Here is a 25,062-nt window from a genome sequence, read left to right as displayed (position 1 = left end):
AATAGTTCCTCCATGCGCCTTTGTCTACGTCTCCTGTGACGTATCTCTCTGTCCAATTTCTCGTGGAGGAGATCCAAGCTTTGGGTGGTGGGGTCAACACTGGCACTGGCTCGAGCTTCCTGTTGCCTCCTATATTCCTCGGGGAATTGTTCAGCAAACATGGCTTCAGTGATCTGTTGTTGTTCTCGTTCAGGAACCAGATTAGAGTAGTTGAATGGTGAAACAGGTTTGAACTTTCGGTCTTTGTCTTTCCACTCTACCCCTACTTTAGATAGCAGATCTGAGATGAGGTGAGGCATGACGAGATTTGTATTGTGGGCTCTGCAGGCATCCCAGATAGCATCAAAAATCAATTTTGGTACATCTACTGTTGCCTTGATCATAAGTAGATAAATCAGGAGTGCCAGATTCCTTGGGGCTTCACTGAGATGCGTGGTTGGCATAATGTTTCTTGTGACAATATGCAACCAAATTCTGGCCTCCGGTATCATGTCTTTCTCATAATATATGCCTGGCCTCTCTTAGGCCGCACCCACATCTCAGCAGAACCGGTGAGTGTTGCTGAGATGGCATCGAGGGGAATCTCCTGATTGTTGAGATAATACTGATATTGGCACTTGTCCACCTCGGGAAGCTCATAGTGATCTCTGATGCTCACCGGAGTAATGAGGAAACGCTTGTACCATATAAACATCTCATTACTCAAGTTTGTTGCCACCCTAACATAGAATTTTCTGACCAGCTTCTCATTCCCTTCACCTTTGGGACCAATCAGATTTAGGAGGTTGAGCTTCCTTGCTTTTTTATAGAACCCGAATTTATTTTTGCACGGAAATTCTCTTTCTTGATGCAAACCTCTTTTTTCAATGAGCTCTTTAATTGGAGGATCAGGGGAGGTGGCACGGGCTTTCTTCTTCGGGGGCCATTGGATTGTTACCTGCAAGAGAGAAAACAAAGCACACCAAACAAACTAAGCAAATAACACACTACAATCACAGAACAAAACCGACAAAGAAAAAGAAGAAAACTAACCTAAAAATAAAGAAAAACTATCCCCCAAACTTAAATCAAGGAGCTAGACCACCATCTCACCATTACTTAATCCCTTTCTAAACCTGAGTTATAAAATACCCCCAATTCAAATCAAGTTTACAAAGGTTCTCCTATATCTGGTAATTCAAAATCAGACAACCATCAGTAGCTGCCAATTGAAACTAATTTCACTAGATCAGAATAACATTTCCAAATCAGCTACAAGTGAAAAAGAACAACATAACTTGGGTAATGAACGGTGTTATTTGAAAATTTAGACAAGCATATCATTTTCTCAAATCAGGTCCAAGTTATGATCACTCAATTTCACATGTATCACATTTTATCAAACATGTTCACAGATAGTTGGGCAATAAGGAATTATCACCTAACCACAATGTAACCTCAGAGAATCAAAATACTCCATCTAGAGTTCAAAAAATCATCTAACCACAATGCTCAACCCTAGCACTACCCATCCTCAGCAAAACTAAACTAAAAGAAAACAAATAAACAAAAGAAGAAAGAACGCATACCTCAGAGAACAGATGAACAACGGGAAAGCACCGAAATACTGGACTGAAGCTTGGCGCTGTCAGTGAGGGGAGAGATAGGAGGGCGGGGGAGGAGAGAGAAAGACAACTGCGGTGGGACGAGAGACAGACAACGGCCGCGGTTTCAGCAAAGGGGAAAAGGAGAATCGAACGGCCAGCTTTGGGGAAGGGAGAAAATGGGAGACCGGCAGTTTCAAATGGGGAGGATATCTGAATGGAGGGGAAACTGAAGGAGAGGAAGAAAGGGGAAGAAATGGTATGATGGAATGAGGAAAGGATTGGGGGGGTTTTGAAATTGGGATGGGAGTGAAAAGACCAAAGGGTTAGGTTTTTAAAATTAAAACAATGAACTTACTCTAAAAACGGTCAGATACACTGGGGCAAAGTGGGTATTGAGACAAATGAGCAAGGTTAAAACGGGAAACAAAGAAGAACATCAGAAATGCGAGGAGGGCCGCGGTGGATTTCAAGGCACCGCAGCGGATTCACAAGGCGCCGCGTGCCTTTTACGAAACAACAGAATCTTGGCTTAAGTAAACGCGCCGCGGCGTCTATGTTCAAACGCCGCGGCGGTTTTTACCGAGAGGGATGGGAAGCCACGGACTAAGGCGCCGCGCGGATTACTCAGGGGCCGCGGCGCCTATCACAGAAAGATCACTCTGAAACAGCAGAGGCACCGCGGCGGATCATCAAATGCGCCGCGGCGCCTCACACAGAGAAGGCCTACACGAAAATTAATAAACACAGACCGGACCTACCAAAATCAACACCCTACACAATATAAAACAAGACTAAACACAAGCACATAAGCATAAAAACAAACACAAGACAAACAACCACATAAAAGCAAAACCCACAAGCCTCAATTTAACACAAATTCAAACCAATCAAGGTCAATGCCACTGCTGGAGATTAAGGTTAGGTGCACTTCCCTGGTTGCGCTAATTAGAAATCAACCACTCCTGCTAAGCTCCAAAGTTTGAGGAATAAACCAAAAGGCCTACAAAAACAAAGATCAAACATAAATCTACAAAACAAAACTGAAATAAAAGAAAACACATCAAAGGCAAGTTTAGAGCTTGGGTTGCCTCCCAAGTAGCGCTTGGTTTATAGTCTTCAGCCTGACTCTTCAGCTTTGTTATGATTGTTCAGCAAAGTAGATCGTGGAAACTTGACGATCCACCTTTCCACCCCAATAATGCTTCAAACGATGGCCATTTGCATGAAATCTTTCACCTTTTTCATTTTCCAGCTCCACCGCACCATGGTTAGCAGCTTGTACCACAGTGAATGGCCCTGACCAACGTGATTTGAGTTTGCCCGGAAATAGTCTCAATTTGGAATTATGAAGTAACACCTTTTGCCCCGCTTCAAAGATCTTGGGAATAATTTTCTGATCATGATACTTCTTGGTCCGTTCCTTATAGAGCCTTGCACTTTCATAGGCATTAAGGCGAAATTCCTCTAACTCATTCAGTTGTAGGAGCCTTTTTGCACCAGCAGCTTGAAAGTCAAAGTTGAGCTTTTTTATGGCCCAATAAGCTCCATGTTCCAATTCTACAGGCAAATGACATGCTTTTCCAAACACCAACCGATAGGGAGACATCCCAATCGGAGTTTTATATGCTGTCCTGTAGGCCCAAAGAGCATCATCCAGTTTTAATGACCAATCTTTTCTTGTTGCACCTACTACCTTCTCAAGAATGCTTTTGATCTCTCGGTTGGATATTTCTGCTTGGCCATTTGACTGAGGATGATAAGCCAAAGTTACCCTGTGCTTTACACCATATTTCTTCATCAGAGCTTGAAATTGATGATTGCAAAAGTGAGAACCGCCATCACTAATAATAGCCCGAGGTGCTCCAAATCTCGTGAAGATGTTTTTCTTTAAGAATTTGATCACCGTTTTAGCATCACTGGATACACATGCAGTAGCTTCAACCCATTTCGAGACATAATCCACAGCAACCAGAATGTACTCTTGATTTGAGAGACTTTGGAAACGGGCCCATGAAGTCAATTCCCCATACATCAAAGAGTTCAACTTCCAGAATATTATTCAGAGGCATTTCATTCCTTCTTGATATGTTTCCCACTCGTTGACACGACCGATCACATCGGATCACAAAGGCATATGCATCTTTAAATAGTGAAGGCCAATAAAAACCACTTTGAAGGACTTTGGCAGCCGTTTTCTCTCCTCTAAAGTGCCCACCATAAGCTGAAGAGTGGCAACACTCTAGAATATCTTGCTGCTCAACTTCGGAACACATTCTTATCATCTGATCGGCACATCTTTTGAACAAGTAAGGTTCTTCCCAAAAGTACATCTTTGCATCGTGAAGAAATTTCCTCTTTTGATGGGAGTTAAGGTCTAGTGGCAGAGTTCCACAAACCAGATAATTAACCAGATCTGCATACCATGGAGTAGTTGAGTTATCCACAAAGAACAAGCATTCATCAGGAAAAGCTGCATTGATCTCTTGACAATGATCATGTTGAGCCTCACTACTTAATCGAGAGATAGATGATCTGCCACTTGGTTCTCAGTGCCTTTCCTATCAACAATTTCCAAATCAAATTCTTGAAGCAAAAGGACCCATCGAATTAGGCGTGCTTTGGAATCTTTCTTGGTAAACAGATACTTTAGGGCAGAGTGGTCCGTATAGATAGTCACTTTGGTGCCCACAATATAAGACCGGAATTTCTCACAAGCAAACACCACTGCAAGCAATTCTTTCTCAGTAGTAGTGTAGTTAAGTTGGGCATCATCCAAAGTTTTACTAGCATAGTAGATGGGATGGAAGACCTTATCTACTTTTTGTCCTAGAACTGCTCCAACGGCAAAATCACTAGCATCTGCCATAATGATGAAGGGTAGCTCCCAATTAGGTGCCACTAAAATTGGTGCTGAGGTGAGCTTCTTCTTTAATTCTTCAAAAGAGTTCATACAAGTGTCATCAAACTTGAACTCTCTATCTTTCTCCAACAAATTGCACAAAGGCTTAGTGATTTTAGAGAAATCTTTAATGAAACGACGGTAGAATCCCGCGTGACCCAAGAAACTTCTAATACCCTTAACACTTGTTGGTGGAGGCAATTGCTCAATAACAGATATCTTTGCCTTGTCAACTTCTAGGCCTTGTTTGGATACTCTATGACCAAGGACAATGCCCTCTTGCACCATGAAGTGACATTTTTCCCAATTCAGAACCAAATTAGTTTCTTCACATCTTTGCAAAACAGCCGCCAAATTATCTAAACAACAACAACAAAAGAATCTCCAAAAACAGAGAAGTCATCCATGAACACTTCAATTGTTTTCTCAATCATGTCAGCAAAGATGGCCATCATGCATCTTTGAAATGTTGCTGGAGCATTGCAAAAACCAAATGGCATTCTTTTGAAAGCAAACGTGCCATATGGACAAGTAAAGGTTGTTTTCTCTTGATCTTCTGGGGCTATTACAATTTGGTTGTATCCTGAATACCCATCCAAGAAACAAAAAAATTCTTGCCCAGCAAGTTTATCCAACATCTGATCAATAAATGGCAGCGGGAAATGATCTTTTTTGGTTGCTGTATTTAACTTTTGATAATCCATGCAAATTCTCCACCCAGTCACAGTACGAGTTGGAACTAGCTCATTTTGGGTGTTAGCCACTACAGTTATACCGCCTTTTTTAGGGACGCATTGAACTGGGCTCACCCATGAACTATCAGAAATAGGGTAGACTATGCCAGCAGAAAGCCATTTAAGGATCTCTTTCTTGACTACCTCTTTCATAACCGGGTTTAATCTCCTTTGATGCTCAATAGAAGGTTTGTGACCATCCTCTAATAAAATCTTGTGCATACAAATAGAAGGGCTGATCCCTTTGATGTCAGCTATGGACCACCCAATAGCTTTCTTGTGGTGTCTCAAGACCCTTAACAGTTTCTCTTCTTGCAGCGTGGACAACTGAGAAGAAACAATCACAGGTAATGTAGTAGAATTACCCAAGTAGGCATACTTGAGATGTGATGGTAAAGTCTTCAACTCCAACACCAGCGGTTCATCCACAGAAGGCTTTAGAGGAGAGCTCAAAGCACTAGTCACATCCAGAGGCTCAAAAGTCTTAGCTTTTCGATACGGAAATGCTTCAATACTCATCATTTCTGCAAAAGCTTCAACCTTGCCATCAATACTACTTGTTTCTCCAATCAACAATGCTTCTAATGGGTCTTTGGTCAAAGAGTTAATCAGCTCCTCTTGTACTATGGAATCAATCACATCGATACAATTACAGTGAGCAGAATCATCTGGAAACTTCAAGGCTTGATTCATGTTGAATATCACCTTCTCATCATTTACGCGCATGGTGATCTCACCCTTTTCTACATCAATGAGGGTTCTTGCAGTAGCTAAAAATGGCCGTCCCAAAATAATGGGGATATTCCAATCTACCTCACAGTCTAACACAATGAAATCAGCTGGGAATATGAATTTGTCTACCTTCACCAAGACATCTTCTACAATCCCTTTTGGACATGAGATACTTCTGTCAGCAAAGAGCAATGTAACTGTTGTTGGCCTTGCTTCACCCAAATTTAATCGATTAAATACAGCTAGAGGCATCAAGTTAACACTTGCTCCCAAATCACATAGGGCTTTTCCATTGAAGTGTTTGCCAATGTTACAAGGAATATAAAAGCTGCCTGGATCTCTCAGTTTGGGTGGGAGTTTTCGCTGCAAGATGGCACTACAATCTTCAGTCAAAGCCATCGTTTCAAATTCACCAAATCTCTTCTTTTTGGAGAGAACATCCTTAAGAAACTTAGCATATTTAGGCATCTGCTCTAATGCTTCAGCAAACGGGATGTTGATGTGTAATTGCTTAAACATGTCCACAAATTTCTTGAATTGGACATCTTCATCTTTCTTCTTGAACCTTTGAGGAAATGGAAGCGGCGGCATCTGTGTAGCAAGAGGGGGAGTTGTCTTCCTCTTTTTATCATCAACCATTTCACCCTCTACATTCTTTCCTCGAACCACATCATTGAGATTTTCTTCTGTTTGTTTCCTTTCTTCGTTTCTTCCTTCTCTCTACCACACCACCTTCTTCTGAAAGCTCATTTGTATCAAGGTCAGTCACCGTACTGTTAGTGATGTCCTTGCCGATCTGACTAGGCCTCTGAATGTCAGGTAATTGCTTTCCACTTCTCAAACTGATTGCTTTGCACTCTTCATTACCATCCCTTTTTGTATTGGGAATGGTATCACTTGGTAAGCTGCTTCTTGTGAGTACATTCATTTAGGAAGCTAGTTGACCCATCTACACCTCAAGATTCTTGATAGCAGTTTCATGGAGAGAAAATGTTGCCTTATTCTCAGCCCTTGCAGATTCTTGATTTGCTAATAGTTGAGCAAACATCTTCTCAATTTTGGAATCTTCCTTTTGAGGATGCTGCTGTTGCAATTGATGTTGCTGTGGTTGACCATGAAAACCAGGAGGCCCCATTTGTTTAGCACCAGATGGTAATATTTGTGGGGGATTTAAACTTGGCCCATTTCGCCAAGAGAAATTTGGATGATTTCTCAAATTTGGATTGTAAGTTTGAGAATAAGGGTTTCCTTGTGGTCTTCTTTGCGCATTATTCATATAATTGACTGTCTCCAAGGTGTATGGGCATTGATCAGAATGATGTTCCTCATTACAATGGTCACAAGTGTATCTCGGAGCTTGAAGTGCATGAACTCCTGCAGCATTTCCTTTCTTAATCTGCAATTCCAGATTGTCAAATCTCTTAGATATTGCTTCAAGTTGCGATGCAATATCTCTTGATGATGAAGAACTAGGCTCCTTATATCTCCCAGAACTTTGCCTTCTTTTGTTATACTGTTGCATAGTGCTAGATGCTACCTCTTCATACAGTTCATATAGCTCATTTACCTTCATCTTCTCTATTCCTCCGTTTGAAGCGGTATTCAGCATTGTCACTGTCTGATCATTCAACCCATTCTAGAAGGCTTCCATTAGAACATATTTCTTTTGCTCATGATTTGGACAATTTCTCCACATATCCTTGAATCTTTCCCAAGCCTCGTAGAATAACTCATCCGGATGCTGCTCGAAAGAAAGCAATTCACCCCTTAATGTAGCACGTTTGCCCCTTGGAATAAATCTGCCCTTGAACTTAGACACAAGATCATCCCAAGTCTTAATGGAGTGTTCAGGTAAAGAATTCAACCATGTTTTCGCCTTGTGAGATAATGACATGGGGAATAATCTCAATCGCAGTGCATCTTTAGTAACCACAGTTTGTTTGAAGTTCTCACAAACCTCTAAACTTGGTCAAATGCTCAGTCGGATCATCCTTAAAATTTCCTTCAAAAGTACCCATCATCCCCAGTAGTTGAATCATAACGGGCTTGATTTTAAAATTCCTGGCTTGAATGTTTGGTAGCCAGATACTGGAGTGAAAAGTCTGCCCTTCTTTATCCAAATAATCATCCAGGGTGTACACATCGTTCTCATCTTCCTTCGCCATGTTTTCTTCTTTTGATTCAGGTGGTGGTGGCGGCGGTGGTGGTGGTGGAAGTAACTGAGTTTGTTGTTGAATCTCCGGTGTGTTTTCAGTTTCTCCCGACCTGGATACTTCTTCAGTAACTTCTTCCACAATAACTTCCAATCTTCCTTGCATGTGTCAGGGGTTACCTGCACATTCAAATCAAAAACACAAGTATCAAACTTATCAAGAGAAATGAACAAAATAACTACTACTACTACTACCTATATCCACTATAAATGCTAATTGAGACTTAAGCGTAACCAATTACACAATAAGGACAATCAACCTCAAACACTCTAGCCGTTAGTCCCCGGCAACGGTGCCAAAAACTTGGTCACCAAATAACTTGACCGCAAGTAGACGGGTCGCAAGTAATATAAAAAGTATCGTTCCCTCAGAGACTAAGGCTAGATGAGTTGAAAAATCATAATTGTGTATTTGATTAGGTTAAGAGAAATAATTGTTGTAAAAGAGTTTGTGAAATAAAAGTTAAGAAAACAATGGTTTAAAGCAGTAGAAAATCAAATCGACCTTGAAACACTTAATGGACTAGGGTTATTCTTCACTAAAGTACTTCATGAAACTGGATTAATTACTTCTCAAGTAGTGATTTACAATAATTTCAGTTAGCTTGGGTTTATAGAATTGATTAAGCTTTCTCAAGTCAAAACCAAATGTTGCAAACACAATTAAAACACAGCAATCTCTTGCATTTGTTTGAAAAGGTTGCTCTTTAAAAACCAAAACCCATTTAATCTATGCTAGGTCAACAGATACATCTCTGATCAATCGACAAACCATCTATTCACTCAAATAAATTTCTGGACTAGCATGTTTTTACCAAAGTTCACGAATTAGTTTAACTTTCTCAAGTTAAACTAATAAAAACAACTGAATATTATCATTAACACTAAAGAGATAGTAAAACCCAAGTCTCAATCCATACAATAGATCAAAATAACCCTAGAAAAACGGATTTAGCTATACATATCGAGTAAAAATACAACTATAAGAGTATCTAGTAGTCATAGCAGAAACAAGAAGGGAAGAAGAAGGAAACCCAGAAAATTCAAGATACAAGCTTTGAATCTCTTCTAGCTTCAAGCCCAAAGGTTCCAAGCCTCCAAAACTCCAAACTCTAGCAGAGCCAGCCTCCAAAATTGCTCCAAAAGTTGAACTCCCCCCAAAAAACCCCGTCTCCACCTCTATATGCCCTAATTTTTTAAGTTAGCAAGTAAAACGCACAGCTGCGAGGGGCCAGGCGCCGCGGCGGATTCCTTTAGGCGCCGCGGCGCCTATTACATAATGGCATTGTGACTCAGGCGCTGTGGCGCACGTGATAATCGGCCGTGGCGGATTTCACCGAACAGGTTTCTTCCGAGGTAGCTTGGGCGCCGCAGCGGATTTCACAGAGGCGCAGTCCTCCCTTTCTGTTTGATCCGCCGCGGCGTTTTCTTCCAGAGGCCATTGCAGATGGCTTCTTTTCAGCTCTTCTCCATTCTTTACTCTCCTCAGGCTTTGTTTCCTGCAAAATTGACTTATAAACCCAATAAAAGAATGTTAAATCAGCTTAATTCAGTAGGAATTTTGAGAGGTTATCAATACCTTCAGCGGCAACATTAGAAAGTTGCCACTGAAAGTCAGACCTTCAGCAGCAGCTCTAGAAAGTCGCTACTGAAAGTGAACTTTTCAGTGATGACATCACTATCGAAGGTCTTATATTCAGTGGCAACATAAAAAGTCACCGCTGAAAGTCTTACTTTTAGTAGGGACTTTTTTTTATAGTGTTTTTTGGAGATTTTTATTACCAAAGGCATCTACATGTTCATTCTTTATTCTACTTGATTGATTGAGCAACCCCAATAACAGTATTGCTGCTACTCGTTGTGTGGGAATGAATTGTCTAAATGTTTTTTTTTTAATTTTAGCTTTAATTATTTTTTTTCCTTTACCATACTTTCTCTTATCATATTTTTTCACACTTCTCTTTTATTTTTTTCTCATTTATTATAAGGGCATATTTAAAAATAATATTATATTTTTAATCTATTTATTGCTTTTAACTAATTTTAATTGATTGCTCATTATCCACGAATTAGTTATTTGAAGTTTATATATAGAACTAGAGGAAGTATTCAATATTTACCACTCAAACTTCATCAATTTGTGAGTAAATATTAGATGTTGACTTGTAAATACTCCCTCTTGGTTCTTACTATAAGAGGTCAATAGGGTCATTAATGATCCTTTTTCCTAATTTACTTCTACTTATAAATTACTCCCTCGGGTCTTTTTTATGAGATCCTATTAACTAAATTATACCATTGAAGAAAACTGTTAAAATTAGTTAAAAGCAATAAATATGTAAAAATTAAACCTTTTTTTTCAAGTATATCCTTATTTAATGAGGGAGCAAACAAGAGAGAGAAATACTAATAATAGGATAAATGATGAAAGAGAATAAAATATGATTAAAAAATGAGAAGAGAGAATAAGAAAATTATGGGCAAAATTGGTAAAAAAAAAATATTTAGACAATTCCTAGTAAGATCTTATAAAAAGAACCAATCCAATTCAAATTTTGAGCTCTTATAAATAGTTCCTGGGGAATATTATTATAATATTTATTAGCAAACATTCATGTAAATTGTTATAGATAAAGAAGAAGAATAGAGAAGAAAAGCATATCAATACAAGAGAGTATTTCTCATTCCATTCAAGGGTGCTCAGTATATTATACATTGCCTCTATTTATAGGCACAATTTTACATCTTTGATAGAATCTACAGATAACACAATAATAAAAGATAATTGCATATAATAGGAGATATTGAAGATACTAGGAGATAAGGGAGATAATGGTAGATACATGGATATCCATAAAGATATTATATTCATAACACTCCCCCTTGGATGTCCATAACTAAATATGTGCTTTACTAAAAAAACTTCCACTAAGAAAACCCTGTGGGACAAAACCTAGTAGAAGAAAAAGAGTGCAACATTTATTGATATATTTCATAGTGCTATCTTGTTAAAAACCTTGCTAGGAAAACCCAATGGAAAAAACCATAGATAAGGAAAAAAGAGTATAGCATGCGTTTACTCCTCCTCTTGACAACGTCAGTTGATATCTCTGAATCTGCAAAGTCCAATGTCATGAACAAGTCTCTCAAACATGGTGGTTGGAAGTGATTTGGTGAATAAGTCTGCTAAATTTTCACTGGAACGAATTTGCTAGATATTGACTTCACCGTCCTTTTGAAGGTCACGAGTGAAGAAGAATTTTGGGGAGATATGCTTTGTTCTATCTCCTTTGATGTACCCTTCTTTTAGTTGGGTAATACATGCAGTATTATCTTCGTATAGTATTATTGGGATCATTTTACTAGAAGATAAGCCACAAGTAGTTCATATATGATGTATTAAGGACCTTAACCATACACATTCCCGACTTGCTTCATGCATTGCTAGAATCTCTGCACGGTTAGATGATGTGGCTGATATAGTTTGTTTCATAGATTGCCATGAAATGGCTGTACCACCACATGTGAAAGATAGCCAGTTTGTGATTTACCGATATGTGAGTCAGATCAAAATCCAGCATCTGCATAGCCAACAAGATCAGTCTTGGATGCATTCGAATAAAATAATCCCATGTCCATTGTACCCTTAAGATAACGAAGGATGTGTTTAACTCCATTCCAATGCCTTCGTGTTGGTGAAGAACTATATCTTGCTAGCAAGTTAACTACAAATGATATATTAGGTCGCGTATGATTAGCAAGATACATTAGTGCTCTAATTGCACTAAGATATGGTACTTCTAGACCAAGTAGCTCTTCATCACCTTTTTCCCGATTTCTCGAGGTCTAAAAGGGTCCTTATCCACATCTAAAGATCTTATAACTATTGGAGTACATAATGGATGTGATTTATCCATCTAAAAATATTCCAGGATCTTTTTTGTATAAGTTTCTTGATATACAAAAATCCCATTTTTCGAATACTCAATTTATAATCCAAGGCAAAACTTTGTTCTTCCTAGATCCTTCATTTCAAATTCTTTATTTAGGCAATTCACTGCCTTTTCAAGCGCTTCAGGAGTTTCAATAATATTTATATCATCAACATACACAGGGATTATAACAAACTCATTTCCTAATCTTTTCATAAAAATGCATGGGCATATTGCATCATTTTTATATCCTTCCCTCAATAGATACTCACTAAGCCTGTTATACCACATTCGTCCTGATTGCTTTAATCCATATAAGGATTTGTTTAACTTAATTGAGTATCATTCTCGAGACTTTGAATTGTATGCTTCTGGCAATTTCAGCCCTTCAGGGAATCTCATGTAAATGTCATTGTCAAGTGAGCCATACAGATGGGCTGAACAACATCCATTAGATGTAAATTGAGCCCTTCATTTACTGTGAGGCTAATCAAGTATCGAAAAGTAGTTGCATCCACTACTGGTGAATAAGTTTCTTCAAAATGGATACCAGGTCTTTGTGTAAACCCCTAGGCAACAAATCGTGCCTTGTATCTTATGATTTCACCCTTTTCATCTTCAGGGGTAAGAACTACTAGTCCAAGAACTTTTCGCTTTTCTAGCGATTTTAATTCTACCTCAATTGCATCTTTTCATTTTGGCCAATCCTTTCTTTGTTTACATTCACTAATTGACTTTGATACATGATCCTCATTATCATTCATCACATCAAACGCTACATTATAAGAGAAAATATCATCGACATCGACTTCACTTCAGTCCCATCTTATCCCATTCATAACATAATTAATTGAGATCTCATCATTTTCACATATTTCAAGTACCTGACTTTCTTTGAGAATTGGGACGTTAGTGTTGTCTAATGACTCTTCTGGAGTTGCTAATTTTTCTAAATTATTCTTAACTAGGCCATCTATACTTTTAGCTTCTTTTTTCTTTCGAGGATTTTTATCTTTGGAACTGATGGGCCTGCCACGCTTCATGTGTGCTTTAGAATCATTCACAATTGGTTGTCCATCAGGGACATCAATTTTAATAGGAGCATTAATAGCTGGAATATGTGACTTTGTTACTCTCTTCGGGTCAGTAAATGCATTTGGTAATTGATTAGCTAAACATTGTAAATTGACTATCTTTTGAACTTCCAGTTCACATTCTTTTGTGCGAGGATCAAAATGAGATAGTGATAATTCTTTCCAGCTAATGTCCTTTTCCAACTTCTTATTTTCCCCCTCAATGTTGGAAAAACTGACTCATCAAAATGACAATCGGCAAATCGAGTCGTGAACAAATCTCCTGTTGATGGTTCTAGATACTTTATTATAGCAGGAGATTCATATCCAACATATGTTCCCATCCTTCTTTGAGGACCCATCTTAGCACATTGTGGGGGAGCAATTGGAACATATACAACACATCCAAAGGTTCTTAGGTGGGAAATATTGGGTTCCTGACCAAAAACCAATTGTAAATGGAAGGACTTGAGATAACTTGTTGGCCTGATGCAAATTAACATTTCTGCATGCAAAATTGCATGTCCCCAAGCAGAAATTGGGAGATTTGATCTTATAAGTAATGGTCTCACAATTAATTGTAAGCATTTGATCAATGATTCTGCAAGTCCATTTTGTGTGTGCACATAAGCCATAGGATGTTCAACATCAATTCTAAGAAACATACAATAATTATTGAAAGCTTGTGAAGTAAATTCACCAGCATTATCAAGACGTATTTTCTTGATGGGAAAATCAAGGAAATGTGCTCTTAATCTGATTAATTGAGCCAATAATCTTGCAAGCGCTAGGTTACGTGAAGATAATAAACAGACATGCGACCATCTTGTTAATGCATCAATCAGAACCATAAAATATCAAAATGGTCCGCATGGTGGGTGTATCGGTCCACAAATATCTCCCTATATGCGTTCTAGAAAAGTAAGAGGCTCACTTTCTAGTTTTCCTCATGATGGCCGAACAATTAACTTTCCCTTGGAACATGCATTACATGAGAAAACACTGGATTGTGGTATTTGTTGACTTTGGAATGAACATCCACATGAATTCTCAATTATTTTTCGCATCATACTTATCCCGGGATGGCCTAACCGGTCATGCCAAACATTAAATTTGTTATCATTTATAAACTTCTGGTTTATAATGATATGCACTTCAATTGTACTAATAATTGTGTAGTACAAGCTAGAAGAAAATACAGGCAATCTTTCTAGAATACATTTTTTACTAGAGGTTGACTTTGTAATGGCAAGATATTCTTGATTTTCCTCAATTGTTGTTTCAATATGGTATCCATTCTTATGGATATCCTTGAAACTTAACAAATTTCTTTTAGACTTAGTTGAGTAAAATGCACTATCAATATATAATGTTGTTCCTCCAGGTAACAATATATTAGCTCTTCCGAAGCCTTCAATTGATTTTGCACTTCCAGCTATAGTCTGAACGTTGGCTTCTTGCATTACCAAAGAAGAGAAATACTTTTTATTTCTAAGTATTGTATAAGTTGTTGCACTATCAACAAGACATAAATCTTCATGATTGATGTCAATAGGAGCCATTCTTCGTTACAAGGAACATAGTCAAGAGAGGGGAAGAAAGGGAAAAAAACAAAATTAATAAAAGGGAAATACTCATAATTTTATTAATTTGGAAAGATAACAACATTAAAAGTAGAAACTTTATAAAAGAAGATGAAAAGAAAAACTAAGTCATAGAAATTTAACTTCACTAAAGTAAATTATTATTGAACATTCCCATCACCAATCAGGTGATCAATCTTTCCATTAGGATCAGCAAAATCCAAATGAGTGACATCCATGTTGCCATAATCAGGATCTCCCTCTTCATCAACAAAATTGGTTTCTACCATTGGCATTTTGCCGTTGCCTTTACTTTTATTTTTAAGCGATTTTTGATAAAAGTCAACCAAATGTTTTGGTGAACGACAGGTACATGGCCAGTGACCATTCCCACCACAACGATAACACGAATCTTTAGAGTGGTTATTACTTCCACTAGTCTTTCTTTTGTGATTCTCATCGTTCTTTGCCCTCTTTGAGTAGGAATTTGAGCCACCTCGATTACGACCACGACCATGACCACGTCCACAGTCAATGCGACAGCCACGTGCACGTCCATGTCCTTGTCCACTACCACGTGTTGGTCCATTTACTACTACATTTGCTTCTGGAATGGAGTGGACCCGGTTGGACGAGATTCATGATTTTTCATTAAAAGCTCATTATTTTGCTTAGCTACAAGAAGGCAAAAAATTAGTTCAGAATATTTCTTGAAGCCTTTTTCATGGTATTGCTGCTGCAGGAGCACATTGGATGTATGAAATATGGAGATGTTTTTCCTAACATGTCTTCATTAGTGACTTTTTCTCCACATAATTTAGTTGAGAACTGATTCTAAATATCACAGAATTATACTCACTAACAGATTTAAAATCTTGTAGGCGCAAGTGCATTCATTCATAACAAGCTTTTGGGAGAATGACAGTTTTCTAGTGGTCATACCTTTCTTTCAAACTGTTCCAAAGAACGAGTGAGTCTTTAATGGTCAAATATTCCATTTTTAGTCCTTTATGTAAATGATAGTGTAAAAAGATCATGGCTTTAGCCTTTTCTTGATTAGATGCCTTATTTTCTTCCTTAATTGTGTCTCCTAGACTATTGGCATTTAGGTGAATTTTCCCATCTAGTATCCAAGATAACTAGTTCTTCCCAGTAATGTCAAGAGCCACAAACTCAAGTTTTGTAAGGTTTAACATGATAACACTATCACAAAAGAATATAATATTAAAAAAAATTGGCATGTATGGAAATTACACTACTCTTCGTTAATGAGAATAAAAGAAAAAGAATCATAAATTACCGAAAGAAAACAAATGAAAAGAAAATTAAATGAGAAAGGGACAAAATTTAGTATATTGTCTTTGTGGATATAAGAATTTTAAAATCATATTTATCAAATCAAAATAAATTAACAAATAAACAATAAATATTTCTCAAAAATAAATATATACATGGCTTCTAGCCATTTAATAAGATAAAATCAAATTTGAATGACTTCTGGTCATGAGTTAAAAATTATATGGCTTCTAGCCATATGCTAGAAAATCAAAATTATGACTTCTAGTCATTAAAATAGAAAAATCAAAGTTATGGCTCCTAGCCATAAGAAAGAAAATAAACTTTTATGGCCTCAGGTCTTAAAATAGAAAATAAAGTTTTATGGCTTCTGGCCATGAGAAAGAAAACAAAGTTTTATGGCTTCTGGCCATAAAATAGAAAATAAAGTTTTATGCCTTCTGGCCATAAAATAGAAAATAAAGTTTTTATGGCTTCTGGCCATAAGAAAGAATAATAGAGTTTTACGGCTTCTGGCCATAAGAAAGAATAATAAAGTTTTATCACTTTGGCCATAAAGTAGAAAACAAAGTTTTATGGCTTCTAGCCATAAAATAGAAAAATTAAACCATATGGCTTCAAAACATTTAGGAAAAAAAATACTCATAGTGTAGAAGAGTATAAAGGATAGATGATAAATCATGAAACATAATACATAGTAATAATAAGAAGATCATAATATTAAACCTTCGTTAGCGCACTCATGCTGATAACGTGTTATATAGAAAGAAGAAGAATAGAGAAGAAAAAAATATCAATGTGAGAGAGTATTTCTTATTCCATTCAAGGGTGTTCAGTACATTATACATGGCCTCTATTTATAGACACAACTTTATATCTTTGATAGAATCTACAGATAACATAATAATAAAAGATAATTACAGTTAATGGGGATAATGAGAGATATTGAAGATACTGGGAGATAATGGTAGATACATAGACATACATAAAGATATTATATTCATAACATAAATCACATTATTAAATAAGAGTATCTTTGAAAATTTTTTATAATTTTGGAGCACATTTCATAACATGACTGTCTTTTTTGGTATGTGTGAATTAGTTGTCTAGTTGATGAACCATTATAATAAGGGTGAAAAACAGTATTAAAGTATTAATATTTTCAGAAGTTCACTTTTAATTTGAGTAGTTTACTTGTAATAAATTGTATGAAGTTTGACTTTTAAAAATTATAGCATTAATAAGAATTTTAATAAAAATATTTTAAAACGTAATATTTCTTTGGGTGCTTATCAATTAATGTGCAGTCAACACCAACCAGTGACCAAATCAACTGTGGGTAAAAATTCTTAAGGCTAGATATTTCCCAAAGATGCAACTTAATTTATGGAAGCAAAGAAAGGTGGCTCGGCCTCTTGGTTGTGGGCTAGCATCATTGAAGAAGGAAAGTCTTACAAGGCAATCTCCTGAAAAGTATTGGAAATGGGGAGGATACGAATATTTGGAAGGATCCATGGCTTGGCTATCTCCCAGGTAGAAAAACTTTTTTCGCCATGCCCAAATGATTCCCTTGCTAATCTAAAAGTAGCAGATTTGAGAGAAGGAGGGGGATGAAACCTTCTTCCAATTGAACGATGGATTTCAGAGGAGGAAAAATCTGCAATTCTTAACACAAATGTTTCTAGAAATAGTCGAAATGATAAATGGATCTTGAGAGAAGGTAATAGGAACGTTTATTGGCCAAGCAGGGATATAATTTGGCAAGAACAAATGTGCAGCATAGATATGATTATTTTCCCAATGCCTCTAATAATGACCACAGGAAGTTATGGCGGGAGGTTTGGAGGCTTAAAACTCCTCATAAAGTTAAAAAATTTTGTCTGGAGATTAATTTCCAAAGCCCTACCTACCTTTGAGAATCTTACGAGGAGGAACTGTAGCACTACCAATATGTGTCTAATTTGCAAAAGTAGTGTAGAGTCCTTGGGTCATCTCTTTCTACGATGCCAATGGGCAAGGCTGGCTTGGTTTGGTGGTCCTTTCACCTTTCTGTTGGATGACAATCTAGATATTGGTCTGAATCAATGGATTGCTAATTGCTTTTGCGATTTATCTATGTTGCCTTAGCAGAAAGCGTTCTTGGTTGCTCTTTTGCAGCAAATCTAGAAATGTAGGAATGCTTTTATTTTTAATAATATCTCTCCTGATCCTGTCTTTGCTTTTACTCAAGCAAGGAGGATTGTCTCCGAATTTTGGGAGGCAAATGGTTAGCTCAACTCTGAGGCTACAAAGCATAACTCAGCTAATCCTTCTCTGAAGGCTGACATGAAGTGGCCCCTCCTGTTGGAAATACCCTAAAGATCAATTCTGATTGTGCCTTTAGCTCAGAAAACAAGTTGGCCGCCTCTGTTTTTTTGGTCAGAGACTTGAATGGAATGGTGCTTGATGGTAGAGCCAGGATTACTGCTGCTGATTCTGCACTAATGGCGAAAGGAATTGCTCTTAATGATGAAGGGAGTACTCAATTGAAAATCAAATTGATGATGTGCAATTTGAGTCAGACAATCAGATTCTTGTCAACTATATTAATATTCAACAGGAGCTTCCAGACTGGAGATGCATTGCTATCCTTGATAATATCTTGGAATCAAGGAAACTGTTTAGGAACCATTTAGTTAAATGATTCCCAGAGAAGCTAATGCTACCGCTGATTGGCTTACTAAGGCTATTCTTAATGGGTCATGCCCAGAAAATTGGGTTTGGAGACCGCCTGCTCCTCTTTTGAAGATTTTGGATTGTGATGCTCATTGGGTTAATGTTGATCCAGGCTAGTTACTGGTGTTTGCATGTCTTTAGTTCTCTTTGATTGTTTTATTTTCCTTTCTTTGTTTCATTTTGCTTGTACGTGAGACTTGGTTCTTCTGTTGATTAAATGAAATGGGGATATTTAGACAAAAAAAAAAAAAACAAGAAGACAAGTCAGCAACGTTAATTAAAAAAAGAGTGCGTCGGGGGGTTAATTTGCCATTTATGAAAAATTAATCACTCCATTGATTCCTCTTCATAGGACTAAAGAAAAATTCTCACACACCAACTATACTAAATTCTTTTGTGTGACCTACTTCCATTTATGCCCACTTTATCAGCTAACCTTTAATAGGAAAGGCATCATTTATAGCAAGTCATAATTTCATACTCTCAAATCTCAATAGGAGCATATTAGAAAAAAGTATTAAATAATTGTCAAATTTTCGAATTTGTCTTATAAATAGAAAGAAATCACTCTCCAAAATGTTGTCCAACAAATAGAAACTGAGTACAAGCAATTTTAAGATACTTGAGCAACTTCTTGGATAAAGCTTCTACATGTCATCTGCTATAAGCAAGTATAATGTGTTACAAATTAAACCAAGGTTCATCATAAATAATGTGCTAATGAAAAAAGTGTAATAGACAAATATATATAGAAGCACTCAACATAAATACAGAATCAAAAGCAGTTCTTAAATGATTATTTAAAGAATGATAGGTAGGCTTCCGTGTCACGCTCTGTAGAACCATGACCTGCAAATTACATTACCTAAAGGCCATGTTTGGTAGGGGGGATTGAGGGGGAGGGAATGGGAATGGACTAGGGATTGGGTGAAATTGTCATGTTGGAGGGATTAAAGATTACCAGGGATTGTTCAATGCCACATTGGTGGGATTATACAATCCCACCTTGCCCCCCGGTAATGCCATTTTAATCCAGGGATTAAAAAGCATAAAAGACAAAAATACCCATAGTACAATAATGTTAAGACAAAATTACCCCTCTCATTTTTGCCTCTATCTCATCTCCTCTCAGCTCTCAATCTCCATCTTTCTCACGCCCGCTCTCCTCCGTCGCTCACTCCATTGCTCAGTCAGTTGTTCACGCCATCGCTCACATAGTCGCTCTCAGTCACTTTGTTTATCTTCAATCACTGGTAAGATAAATGCTATCCCTGTTTTCAGTTTTCATCAACAATTTTTTTGAATCTTCTTCGATTCACAAATTTTGGTGGATTTGGAAGATGGATAGCATCACAAACATGAATCCGTTTAATAATGTTGAGATTGTAAATAGTTTGTCAATGATTTTATAGTTACTGATTTGATCTCCCTCATCTGATTTGCCATGCTAGCGCTTCATCGATTTTATCTTCATCAGGTAGTTTACAGTTTACCTGCTTACTGTTAATCGATTTTATCTATGCTAGATTACATTCACCTATATCCTGAATTATGAAACCGGTCCTCATATATTTCATCAATTTCAAAAATATTTCGGTAACACCCATATGTTAAAATCTAAGAAGAAGTTAATGGAGCTTAATTATTACCCATCGGTCTAATCTAAAAGCACCATATATATATATATATATCCCAAACTTCAATGAAGGTAATATATGATTATATACGTGCATGAAAGATGACAGGAAAATGTTGAAGAAGATGCAATAATTAAGGAAGTTTTTAGAATATATTCCAAAAGAAGAAATAGCAGAATGACAGTATATGGGCATTTTCAGTTATACCTGATATATACCAGATGTTTTATCAGTTAGAAGAATATAAAGGGACCATGCGAGTCCTTCATTTTTTCATGAAAGTAGAGTTCCCCAACTTTCTGTAGGTAGCCCGCCAGATACTCCAGTTTCTTTAACTGATGAGGAGGTAGACGAGTTAATTAAGCTGAAATAGTGTTAGTAATTTTTGGCCCAAAAAAAATAGAAATAGTGTTAGTGAAAATTAGACTTATATATTTTCGGACCAAACCAATTTAAAATGGCCATATATGCGTGTGTGTGTCGTCCAGGTGGCATAACAGCAACCATATGCATAAAGGGAAAGCTTCATTAACGCCCACAATATGCTTAATTATAGCAATGAATGATCATTTAGTTGAAATTTAATTTAATTGTTCATTTAAACTTTGAGCAGAAAGTAACAATATAATCTCAACTTACTGGTTTTTTTTCCTGTTTTTTTTGTTTTTGGGTATATATATTACATTTATATATTCTGATTAGAGTAATTAATCTGTGTATATGGTTTTTTTGTTGAAGGATGAGTTTAGTTCAAGATTAGAGATTTTTTTTTTTTAGTATCTCTTGGATTAATTCATGAATAATAGGTTTGTGACATTAGTAGATTTGTGATTTAATTGTTCTTATATGTGTATATTGGTTACACAGTTATGGCATTATCTGAAGAAAAGAGAGAACTATTACGTGTATTGCTTTTGTGGGTGAGCATGGCTGAGGCAGTGCAGGGATTGTTTTTCTGTATATGTATGAGTATCATGTTAAGGAGACAACAAGTCAAACACAACTTACCAAATGGACTTTTTTGCTAAGAGGTGTTATCTAACGAGAATGGTGTCTACTAGTGATGTGGCATGTTTCAACCTACTTAGAATGAATAGGGCAACATTTGATAAGCTATGTTATACGCTAAGAGATGTGGGTGGTCTCAAACCTAGTAAGCATATGCTTATAGATGAGCAAGTTGCCATATTTTTACACATATTAGCGCATCATATGAAGAATAGAGTGATACAACATAACTTTGGAAGATCTGGAGAAACCATTAGTAGGTATTTCAACTTAGTGCTTAATGGTATGATGAGACTTGGAAATATGTTGTTGAAGAAACCAGAGCCTGTACCAGAAGACTCAAATGACGATAAGTGGAAGTGATTCAAGGTAGACATACATGTTATATATTTATCATTAATTTTTAAAGATATGTGAGAAGTATATAATATGTGTTTTATTTGTTACAGCATTGTTTAGGTGCATTAGATGGAACTCATGTAAAGATGAGAGTTCCTTCTCTTGACAAGGCTAGATACCGAAATAGGAAAGGAGAGATAACGACAAATGTGTTGGGTGTTTGCTCACAAGATGGGTACTTCATATATGTTTTACCTGGGTGGGAAGGGTCTGCAGCAGATGGACGAGTTCTTCGCGATGCCATTAGTAGGAGGAATGGCTTGAGAGTTCCACAAGGTCAATATTACTTGGTTGATGCTGGATACACCAATTGTGAGGGATTCCTTGCACCATATAGAGGACAAAGATACCATTTAAGTGAATGGAGAGAGGGGCGACATCCTAGAAATGCACGAGAGTACTTCAATATGAGACATTCATCTGCAAGAAATGTCATTGAAAGGTGCTTTGGCATTTTGAAGTCAAGATGGGCTATCCTAAGAAGCCCATCATTTTATCCCATTAGGACATATAACCGAATAATAATTGCTTGCTGCCTCCTTCACAACTTAATTCGTCAAGAAGGTGATCCACTTGAAGATGAAGTTGAAGAGCTTGAAGTTGATGTTGACAGGATGGATAACCCTCCAATTCAAAACTTGGACACATCTGATGAATGGGCTACATTTAGGGATAATCTTGCAAATGAAATGTTCAATGCTTTTACTTCTAATAGGGCTTCTACATGAAAGAGTTATTTTAAGCCTTGTAATTTTGTGACTTTACTTGCTGTAATTTCATTTCTACCATACGTACCACTGTAACTTTATGCTGGAATATAGTTTTATTTGCTGAATATGGTGGAGACTTTGTGCTGGAACAGAGTGTAGTTGCTGGAATATGGTTTTAACCTTATGACTTTACCTGTTGGAATATAGTTTATTTGTTGGAATATGGTTTTAACTTTGTGCTAACTTTATTTGCTGGAATATTCTATGTTTATAGTCAACCAAACATGTCAGAAAAATCTGGAAAGTTAGATAAGCATGTGTGGACACCCGAAGAGGATGAGCTGCTAATTCATTGCATAATGGTATTGCATGCTAAGGGTGAACTTATGTGTGAGAATGGTTTGAGGTCCGGTGTGTTGAACACTTTGAAAAATATGCTGTGTGATTTAATACCAGGTGAAAAATTTTCTGATTTTGAAAATATTTAATTTATTTTTACTTATTTTTATTGTAAAATGAGGAAAATTTTAATATATTTATTTTTAAAACAATATAGATGACCATGTGGTCTTCTTTTTATTAGAAAAGGAGTGCATAAGGTTGGAGTCCCAAGCTCTAAAATACCAAGGGGTATTATAGTCTTTTAATTTTATATATTTTATTATAAAATAAAATAAATACATGTATTCCTTTCACATATTACCTCCTACCAAACACAAAATAAAAACCACATTCCCAATCCCATTACCATTCCCATTCCCAATCCCATTACCATTCCCATTCCATTAAAAATCAATCCCTCCAACCGACCAAAAAGATTAGAATTAGAATTAGAATTGCAAGTAAAATGGCCTTGTAATTAAGACACATGGTGTAACACCTACTTTAATCACACCATGGGGTTATTTAATTAACTTCGAGCCACTAAGCCAAGTTTGATCCTTAGGGAAAAAAACAGAATTATTTCATTAATTATTTTGAAAACTTCTCCCAAACACAAGGCATACATATAAATCCCACTTTATATAATGCAATTCCATTAACCTTTAGGTTCACTTGTTTCCTTCCAGGTTTTGGGCAACTTAAGCCCAAGCTTTTTTTTTTTTTTTTTTTAACTTGCATTCCAGCATCTAAACAGAATTTATTTAGCCAGGTTAATTACTTAGCATAAAAAACCATCTTTGTACTTATTAAATACCAAACCTTCATCTAATCACAATATTTCTTTAAAATCCTTTGAGATCACCAATTCAAATTAAACACCTCTCACTCCCTAAATACTTGCATACATATATAAATCTAAATGTACAAAATTCCGTTAGCATATATATAAACTTCTTTTCCCTTTTTTTCACTTGAGGAACTTTAACCTTAATCTAAGAATTTTCCGGGTGTAAGATGATAATCAAACCATACTTTTAATATCTTTAGACAACTTTAACAATCCAAAATAACTGCAAAACATTTTTAGGATCATTAGACAAAAACTGCAAACTGATTCCTAGTTTTCAAAGTTACTCATTCTATTTAACCTCTTGTGATTGGCACTTGATCACATTTAAGCTCTTGAGATTTGCCTTATATACAATCAATTTAATTGTCCTCTAACACACGTAACTTTTACTCCAGATCTGGAAATTTTCCAGATTTATAGCTATGTATTCAAATTCAAATTTAGCATTCAAATTATCACACTCATTGATCCATCTAATCTCCCTTAACAGCATCACAACACGCATAAGGAAAGGAGCTCAAGTTCTGCTCCCCATTTAGTCGCATTATCCACTAAACAAAAGAAGAAAAGAACATGCAATCCAACATACTCACATGCAATGAGATGTTTACTGTTATGGGTCTTGATTTTAATAGATTCGGAGCTAAAAATTCAAACAACCTTCTTTCCCCTGTTTCGGCCAACCCAAAAACAGAGCAAGGAAATCTACATGCAAGCTAAAAATCATACTCCTTTATCGTCAACAAAATCAACAAACACTACTCTTTCCTCCTCATCAAGTTCGCACTTAACCAAGAGTTTCTCTCACTAGAACCCAAACTTCTTTCGTCATTAACTCTTCAAACACTTAGCAAACCGAAGAAAGAAGAGTAGAATGATGATCAGAGGACTCACCTTGTTCAGACACTAAGCTCGGCATGCAATGAAAAGGCCACCGATCACTACTCGGACGGCTTCTCCTCTCACGGTCTCCCTCTCACGTTCCTCTTCGTTTCTTTTTCTCTCTGGTTCCTATCGAAATGATGGAAGGAGTAGATGCGTTTAATCAAATTAAAAAAAAAAAAAGGTCAGAAATGATCAACAAGTTTTGTATTCACTTTCATCCTTTCAACTAATTTCTGAAATATAAAATAAATCCAAAAATTAATCCATCATATTTTATATGGATTTTTCTTGTCTATTAGCTTCTTTGGCTCATAAAATAATTTTTCTTAAACTTCGGGATCAAAAATCAATTCCTAACTATTTTTCTTGATTTTTTTAAGAAAATAGGCCTTAATTTCAGAAATCAATGCTTAATTCATTTTGA

The 25,062-nt window shown here is 36.6% G+C and overlaps 1 protein-coding gene and 1 pseudogene across 1 annotated transcript; one reads left to right on the top strand and one right to left on the bottom strand.

Moving 5' to 3' along the window:
- Nucleotides 1-487: 487 nt before the first annotated feature.
- LOC114747997 (uncharacterized) lies at nucleotides 488-6,590 on the bottom strand (annotated as a pseudogene).
- A 15,038-nt stretch (nucleotides 6,591-21,628) lies between these two features.
- Nucleotides 21,629-22,593, top strand: LOC114747995 (protein ALP1-like). The gene is made up of 2 exons (XM_028936351.1): nucleotides 21,629-21,779; nucleotides 21,860-22,593. Exon 2 carries the CDS (start codon nucleotides 21,896-21,898, stop codon nucleotides 22,535-22,537), a length of 642 nt encoding a protein of 213 aa, XP_028792184.1. The 5' UTR covers nucleotides 21,629-21,779; nucleotides 21,860-21,895; the 3' UTR covers nucleotides 22,538-22,593.
- The last annotated feature ends 2,469 nt before the right edge of the window (nucleotides 22,594-25,062 follow it).

Source organism: Neltuma alba, unplaced genomic scaffold (assembly GCF_004799145.2).
Source record: "Neltuma alba isolate B1F8T4 unplaced genomic scaffold, ASM479914v2 tig00005552_pilon, whole genome shotgun sequence".
Lineage (NCBI taxonomy): Eukaryota > Viridiplantae > Streptophyta > Magnoliopsida > Fabales > Fabaceae > Neltuma > Neltuma alba.
This window is presented reverse-complemented; position numbering and strand designations above follow the sequence as displayed.

Bases quoted from the DNA above. Each gene is read 5' to 3' on its own strand.
- LOC114747995 (XM_028936351.1), top strand. From the start codon at position 21,896: ATGAGAGTTCCTTCTCTTGACAAGGCTAGATACCGAAATAGGAAAGGA.